The sequence below is a fragment of the Glycine soja genome, chromosome 15, assembly GCF_004193775.1.
Source record: "Glycine soja cultivar W05 chromosome 15, ASM419377v2, whole genome shotgun sequence".
Classification (NCBI taxonomy): Eukaryota; Viridiplantae; Streptophyta; class Magnoliopsida; order Fabales; family Fabaceae; genus Glycine; species Glycine soja.
Genome location: NC_041016.1, coordinates 49,525,454 through 49,548,407, shown reverse-complemented (window position 1 = coordinate 49,548,407; position 22,954 = coordinate 49,525,454). Strand labels below are relative to the sequence as shown.

The window sequence follows — 22,954 nt, the reverse complement described above, 5'->3', positions numbered from 1 at the left end:
GTTGTTTTAAATTTATTGATACCTGTTATTTGATTTTTATGAATAAAAATCATTTAAAAAAATTAGCTAAAGGAATATTTGTTATTTAATAATATATTATATTAATATTAAATACCTTTAATAATTAATAATATTAAATCGCCTTACATTTTTTATTAACCAATAAATTAAATCCTCAATTTTTTGAGTAATCATAAGCATTTAATACCAAGATTCTTTAAAATATATTTACACAAAAAAGGAAGAAAATATAGGAATTATCTTGAAGTAATCTTTAAAGATATTTTTTCTTATGAATTACTAAACATCTTTCCTGATTCAAAACAAAATTCTTATCATGATTAAATCAACGTTAATGATGTAACAAACAAAAACATTATCTAAAAAAAAATTCAACAATAATGAACGAATAAATAATATAACATATATTTACATTGTTATCTAATTATTATCTAACTGTATATGGATTATTTTATCATGCAATAATATCTAATAAATTTGTTTACTTTAGTAATTATTTTAAATAGCATATTGAAAAAAATTTCTTATTGATTGAGACTCATCTCTATTAATCTTTTAGTGATAACCTCCAATACATCCAATCCTATTTTATCTCACGTAAGAAGGTAAAAGATAATCACAAAAACAGAAAAACAAATCTCAAAAAGGTTACTTTTATCAAATATCAAATCAAATAATAAAAAAAGAAAAAAAAAATCCGTTGCCTCCCCATTCCTCTCCCTATAAAAGTACCCCCGGAACCCTAACCCTAACCCAAACCAAACTCAGATTCCTTCGTTACTTTCTCATTCCGTCTTGTTCTCTCTCAACAACAACAATGGGAGAAAAAGGAGAATCATCCAAATCGGCTATGCTGAAGCATGCAGAGGAAGAAGAATTGAATACAAAAAGATTGAAAACTGTGGAGGGGGAAGAATCCAATATGGTAGAAGAAACAGAAAACATTAAGCTGAAAACTTCAGATGAAATCATCTTCGAGGTGGAACCCTCGATCGTGAAGGAGATGGTGACGATACAGACCTTCATCGAGGACAACAACAACGAAACTTCCATCCCCATTCCGCTCCCCAACGTCACCAGTAATACTCTCCGTCGAATCCTCGAGTTCAAAGCTCGAGGATTCGACGAAGAGTTCGTGAAGACGTTGGGCATGGACGAGGTTTTCGAACTGATCCTCGCTGCCAACTACCTCAACATGAAAACCCTCCTGGATATCCTGACTAAGATCATTGCAGACTTCATCAAGAATAAGAGCGTGGAGTTTGTTAGGAAGTTCTTCAACATCGTCAACGATTTCACACCCGAGGAAGAAGCCAAGATTCGTGAAGAAAATGCCTGGGCCTTTGAGGGATTTGAGTGCGATGATTGAAGAATATTTCAAAGCCACTTAGGTTTGGTTTCTTGATAATTTGTTATTATTTTAAATTGCAATAATTCAGATCAAGTTCGAGTGATAGTCTTTGTGGTTTAGAGTCTTGTCCTCAACACCTCGATTCTGCTTTGTTTGCAGACGCAGTAGGCGTCACTTTTATTAGATTTCAGTTGTTTTCATTTGAATGATACAAAAAAATTGCAATTAAATTTTTTGAAATATAATTTTCGGGTTGAATTAGACCGAATGTCAATATTTATTCATTATGTTTCATTCTTATTTTATCTTGATAAAGTTTTAAATGTTTCATATTGGTCTTTTATGTTTTCAATGTTATGAAACATAATTAACAAAAAAAAATGACATTAAGCCTGTAAACTTTCTTTTTTTTTTTTTTATCAAAATTCATCTGAATAACAAGAATATTTGTTGCTAATCTCTATAAATGTTTCATTAGCCGAAAACATATTAAGAATTTAATCAAAAGGCACATCACAGGTAATATACCTCTTAATTTTAATTTTAAATTTAATTTGATGTAACGGGCCAAAAAAGTAGTTTTTGTTTGTCATCTCAAATCACTTTCCTTTCCTCTTTATTTCTATATTTGATATTTGATTTTTTAAGTTTATCTCTTTAAGTTTATTTTTTATCTTTATTTTTAAATTGAATTTAATATATATATTTTTTAAGAAATATCAATAGTTAAAATAAACATTAACTGTTTATTATAAATCTAAAATATAATTTGTTGTATGTAGAAAATATTTATTAATAATTTAAATTAGAATATAATATATACACTTAAATATAACTATTTATTAAAAAAATTATTTTGTGCATTGCAAGAAATAAAGTACTTATTTAAAAATAGTACTTTTATTCTCAAAATCTAATATAACTAGAACAGGCTTTTCCGTTAGATAAAAAAATATTATAAAAAATAAGGATTATGATAGGCGGCTAAAGTAATATTAGGGTATTTGCGGACCCGTTTAATCAAATTCAACTTCCAACCCAATCAAATTTGATCAGTTTGATTTAGTTTTCAATTTTTTTTTTAAAATTCAACCCAATTTATTTATGGGTTTGGTTTCGTTAACCAATGAGTTATCTATTTAAATTTGATCATTTTTATTTAAATTTGATCTTTTTTATTTTTTTCTTAAAACTATTATCTTAAATCATGATTTATCCAATACAATTAATACACTATTATCAAAGGTCTAAAAATAATAAAATTGATTCATTTAATATTATCAACATAATATTCTAAAATAAACTAATACAAATTAAAATAAAATATTATTCAAAAAGATTATTAATACCTTAACAAGTTCAAACACTTGGTCCCCCACACGATTATATAGCCAAAGGGAATACGTCATGCCTAAAATCATCCCAAGCGCTGCTAATGTGGCTACTAAGCTATTTCTTTGGAAAGCTCCTACTGAGATGGGAAATTCCCCGATAAATTTGCTAGTACAGGTGAACTCATATTGGCCAAATTGGAAGAGAAGAAAATGGTAGAGAGATTCAATATGGTGCTCACTAACCCTCCGTAATATCTAACAAGTCGAGTCTTATGTTGGTCATATAGAACACCAACACATAGAAAAAGGGCTGAAGGAACATTGGTGGAATGCTACCTCTAATTCCCTGTATGTTCGATAGAGCTCGTATTTAAAGTCAAACCAAACAATTTTAATTGATCGGTTTAGTTTGATTTTGATTGAATCAATAAATTTAAATCCATGATTCAACCCATACATAAACGATTTTGATTGGTTCTGTTCGGATGAGTTTGAGTCAATTTGGATTCGCGTGACCTTTACACCCTAGGTAATATATACAAATTTGTTATATTTTAGAATTATATATAATATCATTATTGATATTCTCTATCTATATCTATCTAACTATCTATTCATTAAAGGAAGTTTGAACTTTTGTGAATTAATGGATCGAGATTTTAACTTCATAATAGTCATTGATCTGAAGATTACTTGAAATTATTACAATCATTGATGGAAACTTATACTTCACAATAATGGTTGATCTTAATCAATATTAATGCTTAAAAAATTATTTTACATAAACTATATATTTATTAAATGCAAAAAGAGAAAATAATTATCTTTTTTATATATATAAAATGTAACCTTAAATATAACCTCAAAATCATAATTATCTTTTTAACTATTATTTTAAGGATAAGGTTATTTAAAATTATCATTAATTTGATCTTCCTTTCATTAATTTTCACCATCTCCTTTGTTATCCCACTTTTCATAGCTTAGCGGTAACACTTTTTTTTTCTCCTTCAATAATCATCTGTTGTAACGGCCAAGTTACATTCTTCTAGCCGTTTCATAATTTACATGTAATAAACATTTTTAATTAATTACAAATCAAGTCTTTTATTCAGTTTCGTACAACTAAATAAACATTTAAATCACCATCGTACCTTTCTTCTATCTTATATATTCTTTCACAAATTTACATTATGAATTAATTAAAAATCATATTTGATATATGTAAATTATCATAAAAAATAATAAACTATTAAGTACATTTTAATTAAATTCCATATATAAATATGTATAATATGAAAATTTCTCCTTATTCTTCAATTATTTTGATAGGACTCAATCTGATATCCAGAAGTAATAAAACAGTAAAATAACAATTTTAAGATGAAAATGGGAGATATTATTGATGTAAATCAAGTTAGAGTTCAAATGGGATCTAACTTGTGAATTACAATGGATGAACAATGGAAATGAAAAATGCAGTTACAATGGATGAACAATGGAAATGAAAAATGCAGAAAACAGGCTAAGCATTTCGAGCTGCTTAGAAAACTCCCATGCAGTTTCTAACTGAGTCCATACATGCCCCACTACTGATTATTCCCTCAGCATATAACGTTACAGCCCTCCTTTCTCTCTCTGCCACCTGTCCCATCACACATTCCCCACTAAGTTAGTTACTCCTCTAGTGGGATGATCCCCTACACTTCCCTTACCATGTTTCCTCGTGTATACTATCTGTTGCTTATCAATTCCCCCGCCTTCAAAACTCTTCTTGCCCTCAAGAAGAAATCCAGGAAATTCTGATCTGAGCTTTTCCACTGGCTCCCAGGAATTTTCAAAGTCTGGAAGGTCTTTCCATTTCACCAAGACTTCCACTACTCCCTGTTCATTCTTCCTTGTGTCTAAAGCTTCCTCTGGCTCAGGCTCTAATTGCCAGTTTTCATTCATGCAAGATGGTAAGGGCTGAGGCTCAACATTAGGTGCTAGAGCTTTCTTCAACAATGAAGCATGAAACACTGGATGGACTCTGCTGTCAGCTAGCAACTTCAATTTATATGCTACTTCACCTATCTTTTGCTCTACTTCATAAGGGCCATAGTATCTTGGGCTCAATTTTTGATTGAACCTGTTTGCTAGTTTCTTCAACTTGTAAGGTTGAATTTTCAGATATACCATGTCACCAATCTGATAAACAACCTCCCTTCTGTGCTTATTAGCTTGAGTTCTCATAACATCTTGTGCCCTCAATAGTTGTTCCTGCATTTCCTTTAACATCGCATTCCTCTCAGCTGTGAGTTTGTTAACCTCTTCCACTGCAGATAGACTGACATCACCCTTGACTAGCATAGGTGGCTGTCTCCCGTATAGTGCCTCAAATGGAGTAGTTTTGAGTGAAGCATGGTAGTTGGTATTGTACCAATATTCTGTCCAGGCTAACCACTTAGGCCACTGCTTTGGTTGCCTTCCAGTTAAACACCTCAAGTAAGTTTCCACGCACCTATTCACCACCTCCGTTTGTCCATCAGACTGAGGGTGATATGCACTACTATACTTCAATTTAGTGCCTGCCTACTTAAACAATTCTGACCAGAAATTACTAAGAAAGACCTTGTCCCTGTCAGAAACTATGGAAGTAGGAAATCCATGTAATCTGACTATTTCTTTAATGAATAATCTAGCTATATCCTTAGCTGTGTAAGGGTGACTAGCAGGTAAAAAATGAGCATATTTAGTTAACCTGTCCACCACCACCATAATGGTATCAGTACCTTGCACCTTAGGTAGCCCACCTATGAAATCCATTGAGATGTCAGCCCATATTTGTTTAGGGATTGGCAGGGGTTGGAGTAACCCTCCAGGTTTCAATGTCTGGTACTTATTCTGCTGACACACCTCACAGGCCTGTACATACTCCTTGATCTGCTTTCTCATGCCTTCCCAATAGACTAATCCAGAAATTTTTTTATAAGTTCTGAGGTACCCAGAATGACCTCCCACAGCAGTAGCATGGAATTCATGTAACAACCAAGCAATTCTGGGTGAATTCTTGGGAATCACTACTCTTCCTTCATGATACAACCTCCCTCCCTTCAACTGGTACCCTGGGTGACTGAGAGGATCACCAACTAAGGCTTGCACCAGAACCTTCAGCTTCTCATCATTCTGCACTTCATCTTCCAGACCCTCCCATACTTCACATTGCACAGTGGTGATAGTGGCATAAGTCATTTGTCTTGACAATGCATCAGCTGCATTGTTCTCCTTTCCGGGTTTGTACTTAACTTCAAAATCATACCCTATTAATTTAGCAATCCACTTTTGTTGATCTTCCCCCATGACTCTTTGCTCAGTGAGAAATTTCAAGCTTTTCTGGTCTGTATGCACTTGAAAATGTCTCCCTAACAAATATGGCCTCCATTTCTGAATGGCTATGACAATTGCCATTAATTCTCTCTCATAAACAGATTTACCTTGAGCCCTATCAGATAAGGTTTGGCTCATGTATGCCACTGGTCTTCCTTCTTGCATAAGTACTGCACCTATACCCTTCCCTGAAGCATCAGTTTCTATCACAAACTCCTTGTCAAAATCTGGCATAGCTAGCACAGGAACAGTAGTCATTGCTTGTTTCAATTGGTCAAATGCTTGTTGAGCTTCATCATTCCACAAGAAACTATCCTTCTTCAGTAACTGGGTGAGTGGCCACGCTATTTTACTGTAATTCTTTACAAATTTCCTGTAGTACCCAGTCAATCCTAAGAATCCTCTCAAGCCCTTGAGTTCCTTAGGGTGTGGCCATTTGAGCATGTCTTCTATCTTCTTGGGGTCAGCTGACACCCCCTTATCAGATATCAGATGGCCAAGATATTCCACTTCCTTCTGGGCAAAGGAACACTTCTTCTTGTTAGCATATAATTGATTCCTTCTCAACACTTGCAGTATTTCCCTCAAATGCAACTTGTGTTCTTCTTCACTCTTGCTGTAAATAAGGATGTCATCAAAAAATACCAACACAAACCTCCTCAGATATGGTCTCAACACTTCATTCATTAGAGCCTGGAATGTTGAAGGAGCATTAGTTAAGCCAAATGGCATAACTAAGTACTCATAATGGCCCTCATGGGTCCTGAAGGCAGTTTTAGCAATATCTTCCTCCTTCATTCTAATTTGATGATAGCCAGATTTCAAATCAAGTTTGGAAAAAATAACTGAGCCCCCTAATTCATCTAATAATTCATCAATTACTGGTATAGGGAATTTGTTGGGAATTGTCACCTTGTTGAGAGCTCTGTAGTCAGTGCAGAATCTCCATCCTCCATCCTTCTTTTTAACCAATAAAACTGGACTTGAATAAGGACTGGTACTGTGCCTTATTATTCCAGCTTGCATCATTTCCTTCACAATCTTCTCAATCTCATTTTTCTGATAATAGGGATATCTATAAGGCCTGATATTAGGAATGACAGCCCCAGGTTTGAGCATTATAGGATGATCATGCTCTCTGCTGGGTGGTAAACCTGTTGGCATGTCAAAAACTGCTGCAAATTCTCCCAGTATCTGCTGCCACTGATTGAACCCTTCTGCTTCCCTTACTTCTTCCAACTCTGCCTCCATAGACTGTATGTAAAAGCCTACCCCTGCATCAGCTAGAGCCTTCATCATAGCCTTCCAAGATGATTGCCTATTACACATAGTTGGGTCACCTTGAATGCTATACTTCTTCCCTTCAGCCTCCCACCTTAGGCACAAATTTCCAAAATTAGCTTCAATATTGCCTAAGCTAGCCAACCAATCCATTCCTAGCACCATCTCTGACCCTCCTAACTCCATCAAGAAGAAATGTTGTTTGAATTCCACACCTTGAATTTGGAACTGCAGGTCTTCACATACCCCCTGATTTCTTACCTTTTCACCATTGCCTACTTCAATGACATAACTAGGTGTCTCTGTCAGTTCTAATCCCAATTCCTCCACTAACTTTGAAGCTATAAAATTACTGGTAGCTCCAGAGTCAATCAAGGTAAGTACCTGCCTCTCCTTAATGGTCACCCAGACTTTAAATGATTTATTAGAAGTGAAACCTTCCTTGCTTTGTAATGACAATTGCAAGGTTTTCAACTCCCCAACAGCATCTGTTTCACTGTCTACCTTCTCTATCTCCTCTTCCATCTCTTCTTCCTCACTACCTCCTTCACACAGCCTCAAGCTCATATGTTTGAACTTGCAGATGTGCTCTCTATTCCACTTGTCCCCACATTTAAAACACAGTCCCTTCTTACTTCTCTCCTCTAACTCTGCAGGATTCAGTCTCCTACCTCTCACACCTTCCACCCCTTTTCCTTCCACCTTCTCACTTACTCCACTTACTTTAGGTATTTCCCTTCTGTCCTTACCAAAATCACCAGGATTTCGAAACTTGGACCCTCCACCTTTATCCTTCCATTCTGTTCTATCTCTCCCAGTAATTCCCCTCCTCCTCAGAGCTTCATTTTTTTCTTCTAGTAACAATGCACGATCCATCATGTCAGCAAGATCATGATAGTCATACAACTTCATCTCTGCCTGAAACTCCTCCTTCAATCCATTGAGGAAAATGCTATCAAGCATTCCCCTCTCCTCCCTTCTCAATGGGGCTACCAACATCTCAAATTTTTCTCTATACTCCATGACGGTGCTATCTTGTTTCAGACTCAATAAAGGTCCTAAGGGATTGTGGAGTATTCCCGGTTGAAACCTTCGAATCACTGCCTCCTTAAACTCTTCCCAACTCCTCAATGGTGTTTGATCCTCCCACCATTGGAACCAATTCAACGCTCTGTCCTCCATCGCAATCATCACTGCATCCACCTTATCATGTTCACGTACTTCATTCAGCCTGAAGTACCGTTCAACACGAACTAACCACCCGTAAACATCATCACCCTTAAAAACAGGGATCTCCAACTTCCTTCTCCCGCCAAAATACCTCCGTTCGTTACCACCACCGTGCCGTCGTGGTCGGAAACGTGATCCATGTGATAACGTGCTACTATCACTCCCGTCGTCGTCATTGTTACGTGGATCTCCCCGACCTAGAGGTCTTCCCTGTCTCCGGCGAGGTCTCTCGTTCTGTTCCCGCAGCAGTTGACGGATTTCTACCACCGTCGCTTCCACGTTCCCCAATCGCTCTTCCATCGTATCGATTCTGTTCTCCATGATGTGTCTCGTAACCACCATCCACCGTTTAGATCGAAACCGAGGCTCTTGATACCAAATTGATAGGACTCAATCTGATATCCAGAAGTAATAAAACAGTAAAATAACAATTTTAAGATGAAAATGGGAGATATTATTGATGTAAATCAAGTTAGAGTTCAAATGGGATCTAACTTGTGAATTACAATGGATGAACAATGGAAATGAAAAATGCAGAAAACAGGCTAAGCATTTCGAGCTGCTTAGAAAACTCCCATGCAGTTTCTAACTGAGTCCATACATGCCCCACTACTGATTATTCCCTCAGCATATAACGTTACAGTCCTCCTTTCTCTCTCTGCCACCTGTCCCATCACACATTCCCCACTAAGTTAGTTACTCCTCTAGTGGGATGATCCCCTACACTTCCCTTACCATGTTTCCTCGTGTATACTATCTGTTGCTTATCATATTTTAATTTTTATAGTGTCTATTGAAAATGACATTATTATAAATATATATCAACCAAATAATTCAAACCAATCTTTTTTTAGGGTACATAATTCAAACTAATATTATTTTTCATATAATTACCAATTATAATTTATTAACCAAACAATACAAGATCATTTCATTCATTTGTTTGGGTTAACATGTACCTTTTAGTTAACACACTAATATTTCATCTATATCAATTATTAATTTTTTTAGTGGAATAAACTCATCATATCATTAAAAAAATCAACTGCTCAATGCAAGAAATAACATGATTAAAAGTATAAAAATTAGGATAAAATTGTCAACACTTGAGTTCATAACTTGGTCTGCCACTGTTTTACTATCTAGTATAGATTCCACGAAGCCGATAGAAGTCCCCACTGCTTCTCCTCCATGTACATTTAGGCGTGGGTAAGCAGGTAAGTTTGCATTGGTAGCAGTTCAGGTCAATCTCTCCTGTATTCTTACACAGACTTAATATGTTAATCCACTCACATATGTAGATCTCGTGGGCCAAATAGACTGATCTGTGGGCCTAATTTTTTTTTAAAAAAAAAATTCAATTTCAAAATAAATATATAGTTTTCTCTTAAAAAAATAATCAATTACATTCAATTATATATATATATATATATATATATATATATATATATATATATATATATATATATATATATATAAAAGTCTTATTAAATTTCTAATAAATACTCAATTGCAAAAGTTTTAACATGACTAAATAAATTTTCAACATAAATATAAAGAAATTTTGAATTGAATTTTTAAAATTAATTAGATTTTGGTTGAGCTTATACTGTAGTTACAGGTTTACGGACTATCCCGTACAGCTGCAGAATATGCGGACGAGCCTAAAATCCCGTGTAGTCATGAATCTTATAGAAGGGCTTTCTGCAATCAGTTCTATCAATAAGTCTTCCGAATAAAATCAATTATTAACTATAAAACTAATCTGGATATATTTATGTGGTTTTGAATCAAGAAAAAGAACAGCTCGTTATTTTTTTTTTCCTGCTGTCAATTCTTTTTTTTTTTTTTTTACAGTGACAGCATTTAACATCAACCACTATTCATGTTACCGGGAAAAAAAATTGAAAATGATCGGAACAATTTGTTCTTCCGGGGCTGTAGTGTGCAAGAACAGGTGAAGAATGGCACACTAATTCTTCTTCACACTCAACACGTAACGAGTGACAAGAAAAAACATCAACTAGTACTAAGCGGATGAGCATTAAATTCAGCCATTGCAATAGAATGAAATACTGAATAAAACCTACCTTCTGCAATAACAATACAAACTATTTCATCATTTCAGACCTCCTAATTAAGCAGCTACGCTGTTTACTTATGGACAGCTACAAACTAATTTAACTACCACACCAGTACCTCAAATAAACACAACCAAAAGTAACTCAGCATAAGAGCTCATACAATCATAAATGAGTGCAAGAAACCTCAAACAATCTTTGGCATTTTTCAATGCAAAACACTAAACTACAGCTGACTTAAAGGCATTAAGTAAATTTGTAATAATCATAAGGTGCATGCTACTTTCCGACCTAATTGAATTGCATGGTCATCATGAGTCTGTTTGTTGATGTTGGGGTGGCTGCTGTTGCTGGGGTTGTGTATGGGGCCATGGCATGAACGCCATGGGAGGTCGAGGCTGCTGTGTAGAATACAGCGTTGCTTGCTCAGCACCAACGGGCTTGCCCATGATCATCCCAGGAGGTCCTACAACAGGATGCTGTGGAGGGACATAGTAATATGGCATATCAGCTGGAGAATTCACCAATGGAATAGTAGCCTTGGTTATTCCAAGTCCTTCCTCTTTCAACTCATCTCTTGGGATAATATCAACCAAGAAATCAAAAACATCGTTTCTCGAAATAGCAGCTGCTATATCATTCTTTTGTAGAGTTCTCCTCTTGTTCTCTTCTGTGTGGATCCAAGATCTCAACGTCAACTCTAATATGAACATTTCACATGCTTTTGCAAATATGACTGGAGCTTCTGCAGAAATCATCCGGACATCTTCATCAGCTTTCATTATCTTTTTTATCCGAGCAAGAGGAAGACTGTGGTTTTTAAAGTCAATTGTTTGCTCAATTTCTTGCATTTGGTTTGACCAGAACATTTGAAGCTGCTGTTGTTGGTGTTGCTGCTGTTGGTGGTGGAAATGCTGTGCTTGCTGGTATGCAAGCTGGTGAGCAGAACTAGAGAAGGCAGCTGGAGCCTGAGTTGGGGAAGGAACAGCTACAGCAGGCGTGCCAGAAGCCACCATGGGAGCAGTCGGGTAGTGAGAAGAATAGGCCATTTGGCTAGCACCTGTGGCAACGCCCATCCCATGCTGATGTTGCTGCTGAGTCTGCTCTGATTTATCCATGATGACTTACTGCTTTAAGATTTAATCTACAAACTATAATCTCTTTACAGTTCTATAATAATAAACAAAAAAAACAGACAGAAAAACTCATATCATATGGTATTCAAACTTCAAGGATACTGGACTTTTACAGAGGCCAAAAAAATTATTAAAACAATGGATCACATAAGAAACCAATAATAGTCATGTAGCAGATTAGAGATTTGATATTTTCCTACTTTTAACAACCCACCCACAACCATGACATATGTTTTGTATATTCATATACAGAGGCATATCAGTATTAAGTGAAAACAGCAGTGTAGTACAAAGTAGGAACTTCTTTATCTAAATCACTGATTGCCAATGGTTAATAAAATCCAAATCTTTCTACCACTAATTTGTGGTAGGAAAGGTCTAAAAACTATGGAGATCAGCATACTTTATTGAACTACTCATATGAAGACATCTTGAAATGGATTAAAAAATAAACGAAATAAAAGGAGATTACCATGTAGATGTCAAAAATAAATTTAAGAAGGCACAACATAATGAGCAAGTTTACCTCCATAATGTTTGTAAACAAGTCAACCATAAATACATGAAGAACATAGGGACTAGTTAACCACATAATTTATGAAACAACCACAATAATACAAATAAATTACATGCTCACATCTTTCCATTCCTTAACAGATAACTAGAATCTTAGGCCAAAATCTATACCTTTAGCATTTAGCTAGCTATACAAAAGGGTTAAAAACATGGCATTCATAACACACAACAAAAGCCAACTAATAGAAATATGTGTACTCCAAATTAGTCATGAAGAGATCCAAGAATCCAACTTTAGAAGGCATATGAATAATAAAATACAGAGCAAAAACAAGTCCATATTGTCTCCAACAATGCTAACGTTGATGCGCCCATGACACAGCAAAAAAATACAGAGTTCCAATTGCAAGTAACAGAATTCAAAGTCCAACAAACCCACGAGCAGAAGTTGAAAGCATAGAAGATTGAAGAGAAAACAAGTCATTATTGTGTTTTCAGTTCACAGGGTTGCACACTATTAATCTTGAGAAGCAAGAAAAAAAGAAAACTCCAGTAAGTGCAAGAGACCAGACCACAAATCATTATGCATGCAGGGTTGGAAAATGCCCTTTATGGTATTTTACTTTTCACCTCAATTCACCAAACTTAAAGCAAAACCAAAAGCAGGATGTAAAAGCCTGCTCTGTTGCAGAACATCAAAATTTCAAAAGGATAGCAAACTTCTCTACTCTCCCCTGGATTAACACAAATAAACAGAGAAAACAAAGCATCTTGAAATTTATTCCCCTTTTTTTAAAACGAGTTGTAATTAGCAGTACAAGGTTGATATCAAAGAAGTTTCCTCACTTCCTCTCTCCCAACACAACACAACACAAATACTTCCTATCCTCCACAAAATTCAATGAAAAAAATAACCGCTCTCATGCATGCATAGAATGTAATCATAATCATTCATTCCCAACAAAACTAACACCCAGAAATTTTTACAATTAATACTATAATTTTTTTTTCAAGACAGATGATCAAAATTACAACAACGTTTAACTCTGCTCCATAGAGATCCACAAAGACCTAGACGATCAAAACAAGCATTTGAAACACTAAAAACACAAAATTGACACATAATAACAAACACAAACGCGAGAATAAAAAAAGAATCAACTTTCATTATTTCAGCGTTTCACGAAAATCAAACAAGGCAAACGAAGTGAATGGTGGGAGAGAAATTTTTACCCATGGAAATTGGGCGCGACTTCCTTTGCGATGGACGGTGGGTCAATGGGGGAGGAGAAAACCCTAAGAGAGAGAAACTGAGAAAGAGAGGTTTGGTTTGGTTTGGTTTGGTTTGGTTTCAATTAAAAAGGGAGGGACAGTGAAGTTGAAGAGTGTGCGTTTGAAATTGAAGAGACTGTGTTGTGTTCTAGAGAGAGAGAGAGAGTGCGCTTCTGGGAGGATCTATCTCGGGTCGACACGTGGCGGGAGAGGAAAGTTCTGACATTCGAAAGAGAGTTTTCAGGGACACGTGGCGACAAGGTAGTTGTTGGCGCAGCATTTGTGTGGACGACTGTGACGTTTCGTGGTGTCGTTGACAGCGGCGCATGCGCGTGACGGGTGGTTTGGGAATTAATGCAAAAGGTGAAGGGCTTTGTGGGGATTTGGGAGGAGCGCGTGGAGGGAATTGCCGTCCGCGAGGGAGGGGAATGAACCTTTTTGTCTTTTGTTTGTCCTATGGAAGCTTGGACCTCATGTTATCCATTTGGTTGAATATTAAATTTTAAATGTGTTTAAATGTTTTTTTTAATTCTTGTAATTTAATATTTTTTTTTGTTTTTGTAAAAGGAATTATTTTTTTAATCTTATTTTTGTCCTCAAAATAGTTTAGATAGTATTTTATAGAGTGAAAAAATAATTATCTAAACTGTTTAAAGAACACAAAATAAAACAAATTTTGATTTGTATGACTAAAATTCAGTTAGATATTACTGAAAAAATTGCTACAAAATCTTAAATATTGAATTTGATATTCCATTTTTTAAAAATATTTTTCCCTTTTTTGTATGTATGTAGCTTACTAATATCTATAATTATATATAAATGTATAAGAAGTTTTTTGTAAATACATTTATATCCTATTTTATTCCTAACTATCACCCATTATTATTTGATTTTAAACTCTAATATTTCTCTCTTATTTTATTTTAAAAAATATAGAGGTACAGAAAATAAAAGTGTCAGATCAATTTCCTTACATATTTTTTTAATAGGATAAGTGTAGTATATTTTGTCCTAAATTTTATCAATCCTTTTCCTTTTCACATCATTGTTCAAGTCTTGAGTTGATCGACGGATGATTGGTAAGGTACATAGTACCCCAAACTCAACTGTGTGAGCATGAAGAGGCTTGAAGTCTTGGGTCGGTCGACAAACAATAGGTATCATAGAACATTGTAAGAGGGAGTGGTCGTGGGATGAAATCTAGTTGTTGGTGTTTCATATGGTTGCGACATTTGGGTTTTGAGTGGTTTCATTTAAAGCACTTGTGATCCTTTATGACATTGCTTCTTTCCCCCACCACGTGTTAACTTTGTACTGTAGGGATTCCATTCAAAATATTCATGTAACTATGTCTCACATAGGATTTACAAGATCTAGCCTAGAAGCATTCAACTGAGACAAGTGCAATATGCTTTCTCAACTCCGTCCCAAGAGTTCTTATTCGCGAGCCTCCCCCTTAGCTTAGTAACAATCATTCATGTTTTTAATTCCCCATTTAATTATTATTATGGTGTCTTGTAACAACATTCCTTAGATGATCATTATAGCCTCGATGGGGGTTACGCAAATGGGATAACGTTTCTATTGGGATATTGATCAAATGTTGATCAACAATAGGCATAGGGGAGAATTCTTGGGCCGTTTGGAGGACGACCAATATGGCACACAATCCTCTAGTCTCAAGTGTGGGAGCACGAAGAGGCTTGAAGTCTTGGGTCTATCAATGGATAACCAATACAATACACAGTCCTCGAACCTCGAGTGTATAAGCACAAAGAGACTTGAACTCTTGAGCCAATCGATGAATGACTAGTATGGTATAATATATATAAACATGAAAGAATTTTGAATTTAATGATTACTTGGCGTGAAAAATATGAAGAATAAGAAATGGAAGTGATATATGGTGATGTCTATCCTAATAATTTACATGCAACATGAGATTTAATATAAAAAAATTAAAGTACTTGTAAGGACCAAAATGACAATATGTTACTAAGTTCATGAACCAAAATGACGATGAGTAATTAAGTTCAACAACTAAAATGATAATAAGTCAACTTTCATTTAGTCTAGTTGACTGGATTGCCATATGGATGGGATTATTTTTTTATCGCCACATGAATGACATGTGACAATTATTAGTTGTCACATGTAATCCACGTATGCACAAAACATGCCAAATAAGCAAGGGCATTAATGGTAACATACTTAAGCACAATAACTAAATTGATGCACATTTTAAACTTTCATTTGAAACTATTTAATATTTTTTGTTATTTCAAGAGCTTAAGTGTGATTACCTTGCTTTTAAAGACCCAAGTGACTATTTACTGTTAATAAATATGAAATTTTATCTAGTAGGTCAAAATAATCTATTGTAATAGATCATTCAAGGTGGTTCATCCTAACCCAAATCAAATAAATAATTAAGTTTTTTCCCCCAAAATTTTATATGTAGGTTGCTAATGTACTAAAAGAACTAGGTGAAAAAATTTCTAATATCAATGTACATAAAAATTACAAGTTGACCATCTGAGGTAAATTCAAGCGGTTGGTATGAGTAGAATTTTTAAAACAGATTTAAATTGTAGTAAATAATTTCTAACTAAGAGAAAAATAACTACATGAGCATCTCGTGATCCATTCTCAAGTAACAACTAGCAAGGAAGGAAATGTTATGATTAAAGTAGTTTATTGCAACTAATGTGGCAAGCAAGTCAAACTAGAAGTTTTTACATAATTTATTATGAAAAATATCCTATACGTGAGGCATGGAGTCATTTTCAGCCCAACTTTTGTGTCTCATTGTTTGTCTTGGCAAACCAAAAATAGACTTGTGGCAAACACACCAGACCAATAAGAGGTTGCACTACTTGGAAAACGATATCTTTACATGAAAATATTACACTTTGGTTGGGTTTATTTTAAGATATCAAAATTTATTTTCAGTAAAGTAAAATAGAAAATATCACATTTTTATGTTTAATATAAGATTTTGAAAAATATGTTTAGGTATTACATGGTTTCTTATTATATAAGATATTTGTACGTAGTGGTCATGATTTTTTTGGACATTGACTTAATTATTTGTTGTTCTTTGTATTTGGGTGTTAATGCATGCATTAGGCTAATATCTAATATGCCGATGTATATAAATTTTTTTACATTAATAAGATTTTTTCTTAATATATTATACTTATAAAAATTAATCTAATACAAACCGTTATTATAATTTTTTTTATGTGTGAATATGTATGGCTAGTCTGCAAATTGAAACATTGACTTCAATTAATAATTACAACAAGAAGATCGTGAGTATCACCATCCTTTGTCCCTAAATCTTGTTATTAATTTTATTCATCTCTCTTTTAATTATTTACTATTCTTTATCATCTTTTTTTTATAAGAATTAATTAACTGGTTTATTATTCAACAAAAAGTAAATTAACTGATTTATAAGAACTAAAAAATAAAATATTTAACTTAGTTAGTAACATTTAATTTATCTTAAATTTATATATTTTTTCAAAACTACTTTAACATTAATAGACATACTTTCGTTCTTTTTTTTTTCAAACAATTTTTATTGGTTTAAATTCTTTTAATCTTTTTCATGCTAAATATTTATTTCTTTACTTTTTATTAACTATGCATGATAGCAGCCAAAGTAAGGTTTCTAGAATGCTCTACATGTCAGGTAAAGTTAGATAAATGACTTATAATAAAAGAATATTTGTGTGAAAATTTAATACAAAAGATATTTTAAATTGATTCTTATTATTGTCCTTAGGATCCATTATCACGACCAATGACAAATTATGAACAGATTATGTAGAAACTACAATTTATGATTATGTATAATCACACAAACAAAATAAACATGAGACACGTAAAATTACGTTGTCTTCAAGGACTTATTTGCATAATATGCGTTAGTCTTTCATGATATAGTAAGTTCTTTCCAAGATTTATTTAGGGCAACAAAAAATAGCAAACTATTTTTAGGAGAAAACCCAAGAACTCACACTCAAAAGGAAGAAAGGGTCTCATCATCATTCTCTAAACTTTCTTCAATATAAATATCCATAGTAATTAATTGGAAATAATCATTAATTAATATAATTAAAATAGATAATAATTACAATTAAAACATGACATTAATTCACATTAAAATATGTAATTAAAATGATTAAATGATATATTAATCTTTTGAAATATGTAACAAAAAAATACAACAATCTTCAACATATTTTAAAAGGTTAAAGAAAAGATTTTAAGATGAAGATACAAAATTCATGGGTTCTATTTTTCTTGGATGTAATGTATCCGACCATGGTGTAGCAAGCTATTGAGTCAGACCTAGACTCATAAGACATGACACATAATGTAGTAGGTGTAACAAGCTATTGAACCTAAAATACTTTACGTGTGCTAGTGGTTTACCGATCACAGTACACCTCCACAATTTTTGTCGTTATCGTTGTGTTGCACTAGTATGCTATGCACCCACTCGATATTCATGAGTGCTTTAGAGATCCTGTCAGGATCTCATACAAGCGGCTCCACTTGACACTCATTTAGGTGATTTCATCAGGTGTAGGCTATAAATCATACATCACCCATAAGGGATATAAAAAATCATTAAAAACTTTAATGTTGTCAAGCTTTCTCACAACCACATAAAACTTAACTATAAAGTTTAACCTCACATTAAAATAACAATTGACTTGTTTTTCCCATTGAACTTTCTTCATGAAATCTCCAACCACAAAGGTTGTGTTACCATCATTTGCTTATTTTCAAGTGACTTAAGTCTCTTTCCCCTTGATGTTTCAAACAATAATTTCTTTCCTAGGGTTTTTAGTCAAGGATCAGCCGAATTCATTTTTCATTTCACATAATAAAATAACTTTCATCTTTTAAGCAATTGCTTTACCAAAATATCTCTTTATTTTTAATTACAATATGTACTCTTGTTGTTGCCTTTTGGCAATCACAACATATAGGATATGCACTTTCCCACAAAGGAACTTGTTTGCAAAGACATTTTTTTAGCTAATCAATCTCATATTCTACTGAGTCAAACCTAGTCTCTATAGTAGATCAAACTATATAGGTCTACTTGATTGAATTCCAAATGACAACATTTCTATAAGTGAAACAAATTCTCTCATGAGATTCTCATTGAATCAAAGATTTATTTAGCATCATTGTGTTCTATAATATAGTAGAAAATCCAGTATGATACATCTATGTATCATAAAGTATAATGACACATCTAGTGGATTTTGTCTCATACGGATTAAAGATCCATTTAACATACTATATTTTCTAATACAATGAAAAATTCACAATATTCGATACCATAATAAATACAATATCTCTCAAATGTCTCATATTATGCATAAGTTGTAATATGGAAAACTCACATTTGATACTACAACCAAGTAAAATTAATTACTCATAATATTGCTAGGAGTTCACACAACCCAATGTTTCATATCATAAAGATAGTTAATTTCAAGAACAAAATTTAGAGAACTCATATATCTAATAGCCCATGTATATATTTTTCATAATCCAATAATTTTATTGCCACCATATAAAATCAATCAAATGTCACTTCTAAATCCCCGCATTGATAGATCCTAAATAATTAAAACACATATTTAAATAAATAGAATACACACAAATATTTAAATATCAATAAATAATAATTAACAACTAACATAATAATTATTCAAATGCAACAATTGAATTACAATATCTTATAAAATAATGTATTGCTTTGAGAAAATGAGAAATTATTTTGATCACCTATATATATATATATATATATATATATATATATATATATATATATATATATATATATACTTGGTGCAAACAATCGAGGAATACCTGAAACTAATATTTCCAAATATGCTTACCTCAATATGACACATACTGTAACACTTCATTTTTTTCGTAAAATAAATTAAAAATGATTTTATTTAAAAATAAATAGAGTTTTAAGAAAATAATGATGTTATTGTAATTAAATAAATAAGAAGAAATAGTTTCATTAATTAAAATAATGATTTTAAGGTAAATAAAATAAATATATGTTCTTAGAAAATAAAAAAAATATTTTATTTATTTATTTGATAAAGAGTAAAATTGATTTCTTTTTATAAAATAAAAAAATAAAAATCTGTAGTAAATAATAGGCTGAGAGTACCCTAACTATAAATTTAGACATATTAAATTATTTTTTACATTTACAATACATCTCTACTTTCTCTTCCTCTCAAATCTATTTTCCCTTCCCCCTTTCCAAAAACCCTCACTTTTTCCTGCATATACTTAAAACCATCCCAGTAAAACTATGATCTCGGACTCGTTAATCGTTGGATCGTTGTGAAATTTAAATTTGAGCACTAGGTTCGGAACTCATTTTCGCACATCTCCACTGTTGGAATTTGCAAAATAATGTTTGAGGTAAGAGAAATGTCCCTCGCACGTAACTTTTTTTTCCCCACATACACCCAAACTTATTCTAGTAAAACTACGATACCAAACTTGTTTACCGTTGAATCGTCATGAAATTCGAACACTAGGTTTGAAACTCAGTCTCTCATATCTTTACCGTTGGGATTTGCGAACTAATATCTATGGAGAGATAAATTTCCCTCGCATAGAGACAGTGAAATGGAGACTTCTATCTTTTCTTCTTCTCTCTAACGCTTGGAAATTGAGCCAGTGCCGTCTTGGACACATGCGCAAGGTGATTGATAGCTCAAGGCCCCCATTTTGAGGGGCCCTAAAACTTTTAAAAAATCTAAAAATAATTATTAACTTCATTTTGGTAAACTTTTTAATATATAAGAGTTTTGTGTATTATTTTTTATGGTTGAATTTATAAATTCATGAATTTTTTGTCGATGATTTATTTATGAAATAAATTTTCATTGTTTAGGGGTCCCTTTTTGAGTTTTTGCTCCGGGCCCCAAAAATGTCCGAAACGGCATTGAATCGAGCAACCAGAGGGAAATCATTGAGGAATCTTAGGGAACCGCCAGAGACGCCACTATCACGGCCGGATTACACACTTGAGCTCGCTTAGAGGTAAGGGATGCGTTTATCGCAATTGGGATTAGAATGAACATGTGTAGGGATCCTTAGAGGATCAATTTGGAATTTATTTTGGGATGTTTACTGTATTGTGATTCTTCCTTTATGATTATAATTATGAGACTGTTGTGTTTGACAAACCAATTGATGTCCTAATACAAATTGATTGATAAAATTGGGTGCTCTTGGTGTTTTCATGTTTTTGACCTATGATTTTAATATGATTATGTGAAATTGTTTGAGGGGTTTAATCATATGAACATAACATATTAATATTATTATTGTGTGACATGCATATAATGCATGAGACGTGATAACATGTTGTCTTGGAATTATGGAAATGTGATGAACTATGTGTAAGTGACAAGTTGAGTATGTATTAACTTGTGAGATCACACATGTGTATTGAGAAATTGTATGCATTGAGTTGTGAGCTATGAACTGTACAATCACACGACTGTAAGACCCTTTAAGGGCGACGATATTGAGTGATATTGTGTTTTGATCCTTAAGTACGTGAATGATGTGAAAATGTGTGAGACATGTAGTATTGAGATGTGATGTTACACAATAAGTAGTGGAATGGCGTGAGATGTGTTAAAGTAAGTTGTATTTCATTTATATGATATGTATATCTATATGTTGTCCAGCTTCCCTCTATTAGTTTGGAATGTGATAACTCATTCTCCGTGTGTTGTTTGTGTTTGGATCTTGTGATGATATCAAATCTTGTGTTCGTGGGAATAAATGGTTAGGTGGATGACTATGGAGAACCTCATGCTAGAGGATGCTGAAACACAATGCTCTGATAGGATGTGACATTGGGGCATAAATTTCTGTATTAATTGCATGAAATTCTAGACATGTAATTTTTATCATTTTGTTTTATATGTTGAGTCTTTAGTTCATTCTTTGGAGTTTTGGATGACCTTGTTTTGAGCCGAGATAATTTTATTATTTATTTGGACAAGTTCTATTATCATGTTAGAAAAGTGAATGTGAACCTTTTACCCTTTTAAAATGTTTTTATTTAAATGTGTTTTAAAACTTTTAATTAATTCCACATTCCTATTCCTTTTATTATTATTACATATATGTGTGGGGTAGAGAGTGTCAAACATATTAAGGTCAATTTTTTTTTAAAAAATAGTCTCATTTAATTTCCAGCATTGGGGTTCAATCGAACATTGCATCTCTTCTCCTCACTGTGTGGTATATGATCTAATTGTTGTTGAGTCCACACATGATGCAAATAAACAGAAGGCCTCACTATATGACACCATGAACAACTTTTAAGTCCTTGAGTTTGTTGTCCTTAGGATCCATTATTATGATCAATGACGAACCATGAGCCAATTATTCAGGAACTACGATTTACGATCATGTATAATCACAAACAAAGTAAACCTAAGACGTGTAAAATTACACAGTCCTCAAGGACTTATTTGCGTAATATGCGCAAGTCCCCTAGGATATACCAGGTTCTTCCCAAGATTAATTTGGGGTGACAAAACTTACAAACTCTTTTGTGAGAAAACCCAGGTACGACACCACAAACGACTTTTAAGTCCTTGAGATTGTTGTCCTTAGGATCCAGTATCACAATCAATGGCAAACCATGAACCGATTATTCAAAAACTATGATTTATGATCATGTATTACAAAGAAAGTAAACCTGAGGTGTATAAAATTACATTACTCTTAAGGACTTATTCGGGTAATATGCGCAAGTCTCCCAGGATATAACAAGTTATTTCCAAGATTAATTTTCGACAATCGAACTAGCAAACTCTTTATGAGAAAAACCAAGAACTCACATACAAAGGGAAGAAAGGATCTCATTATCATTCTCTAAGCTTTCTTCAATATAAATATCAATAGTAATTAATTGAAAATAACAGCTGATTAATATAATTAAAAAAATAATAATTACAATTGAAACATAACATTAATTCACATTAACATATTTAATTAAAATGACTAAATTGTATATTAATCTTTTGAAATATCTAACAAAAAAAGTACAACACTTATATTAAAAAAAAATCAAGCAAAACCTCTAATTTAGCTTCATTTAGCTAGTATTGACTTTATCTAACTTGGTGTGGACTAACAGTAAGTCACAACCAATGAGCAAACCTATCTTCAATTATAAAGTTTTTTTTTTTTACTGTGATTTTCAACTATAAAATTTAGTACTTATAAATCAAAGTAAAAAATTTTGCATCATAAACAACAAAGTCTTAT

General features: G+C 33.2%; 2 protein-coding genes across 6 annotated transcripts; one reads left to right on the top strand and one right to left on the bottom strand.

The window, feature by feature from the left end:
- Nucleotides 1–574: 574 nt before the first annotated feature.
- Nucleotides 575–1,633, top strand: LOC114386542 (SKP1-like protein 14). Its single transcript, XM_028346556.1, has one exon. The coding sequence runs from the start codon at nt 839–841 to the stop codon at nt 1,388–1,390; it is 552 nt and encodes a 183-aa protein (XP_028202357.1). The 5' UTR covers nt 575–838; the 3' UTR covers nt 1,391–1,633.
- An 8,988-nt stretch (nt 1,634–10,621) lies between these two features.
- On the bottom strand, nt 10,622–13,713 carry LOC114388078 (nuclear transcription factor Y subunit C-2-like). 5 transcript variants are annotated; one of them, XM_028348409.1, is made up of 2 exons: nt 13,550–13,713; nt 10,622–11,834 (listed from the first exon to the last, which is right to left on the bottom strand). In XM_028348409.1, exon 2 carries the CDS (start codon nt 11,780–11,782, stop codon nt 10,976–10,978), a length of 807 nt encoding a protein of 268 aa, XP_028204210.1. In that variant the 5' UTR covers nt 11,783–11,834; nt 13,550–13,713; the 3' UTR covers nt 10,622–10,975. The 5 variants fall into 5 exon arrangements, with proteins under 5 accessions (XP_028204210.1, XP_028204211.1, XP_028204212.1 ...); XM_028348410.1 differs by having other exon boundaries at nt 10,622–11,815; nt 13,550–13,702; XM_028348411.1 differs by having other exon boundaries at nt 10,622–11,808; nt 13,550–13,702.
- Nucleotides 13,714–22,954: the final 9,241 nt, after the last annotated feature.

Excerpts from the sequence above, each read along its gene's own strand:
- LOC114388078 (XM_028348409.1), bottom strand. The coding sequence starts at position 11,782 with ATGGATAAATCAGAGCAGACTCAGCAGCAACATCAGCATGGGATGGGC.
- LOC114386542 (XM_028346556.1), top strand. The coding sequence starts at position 839 with ATGGGAGAAAAAGGAGAATCATCCAAATCGGCTATGCTGAAGCATGCA.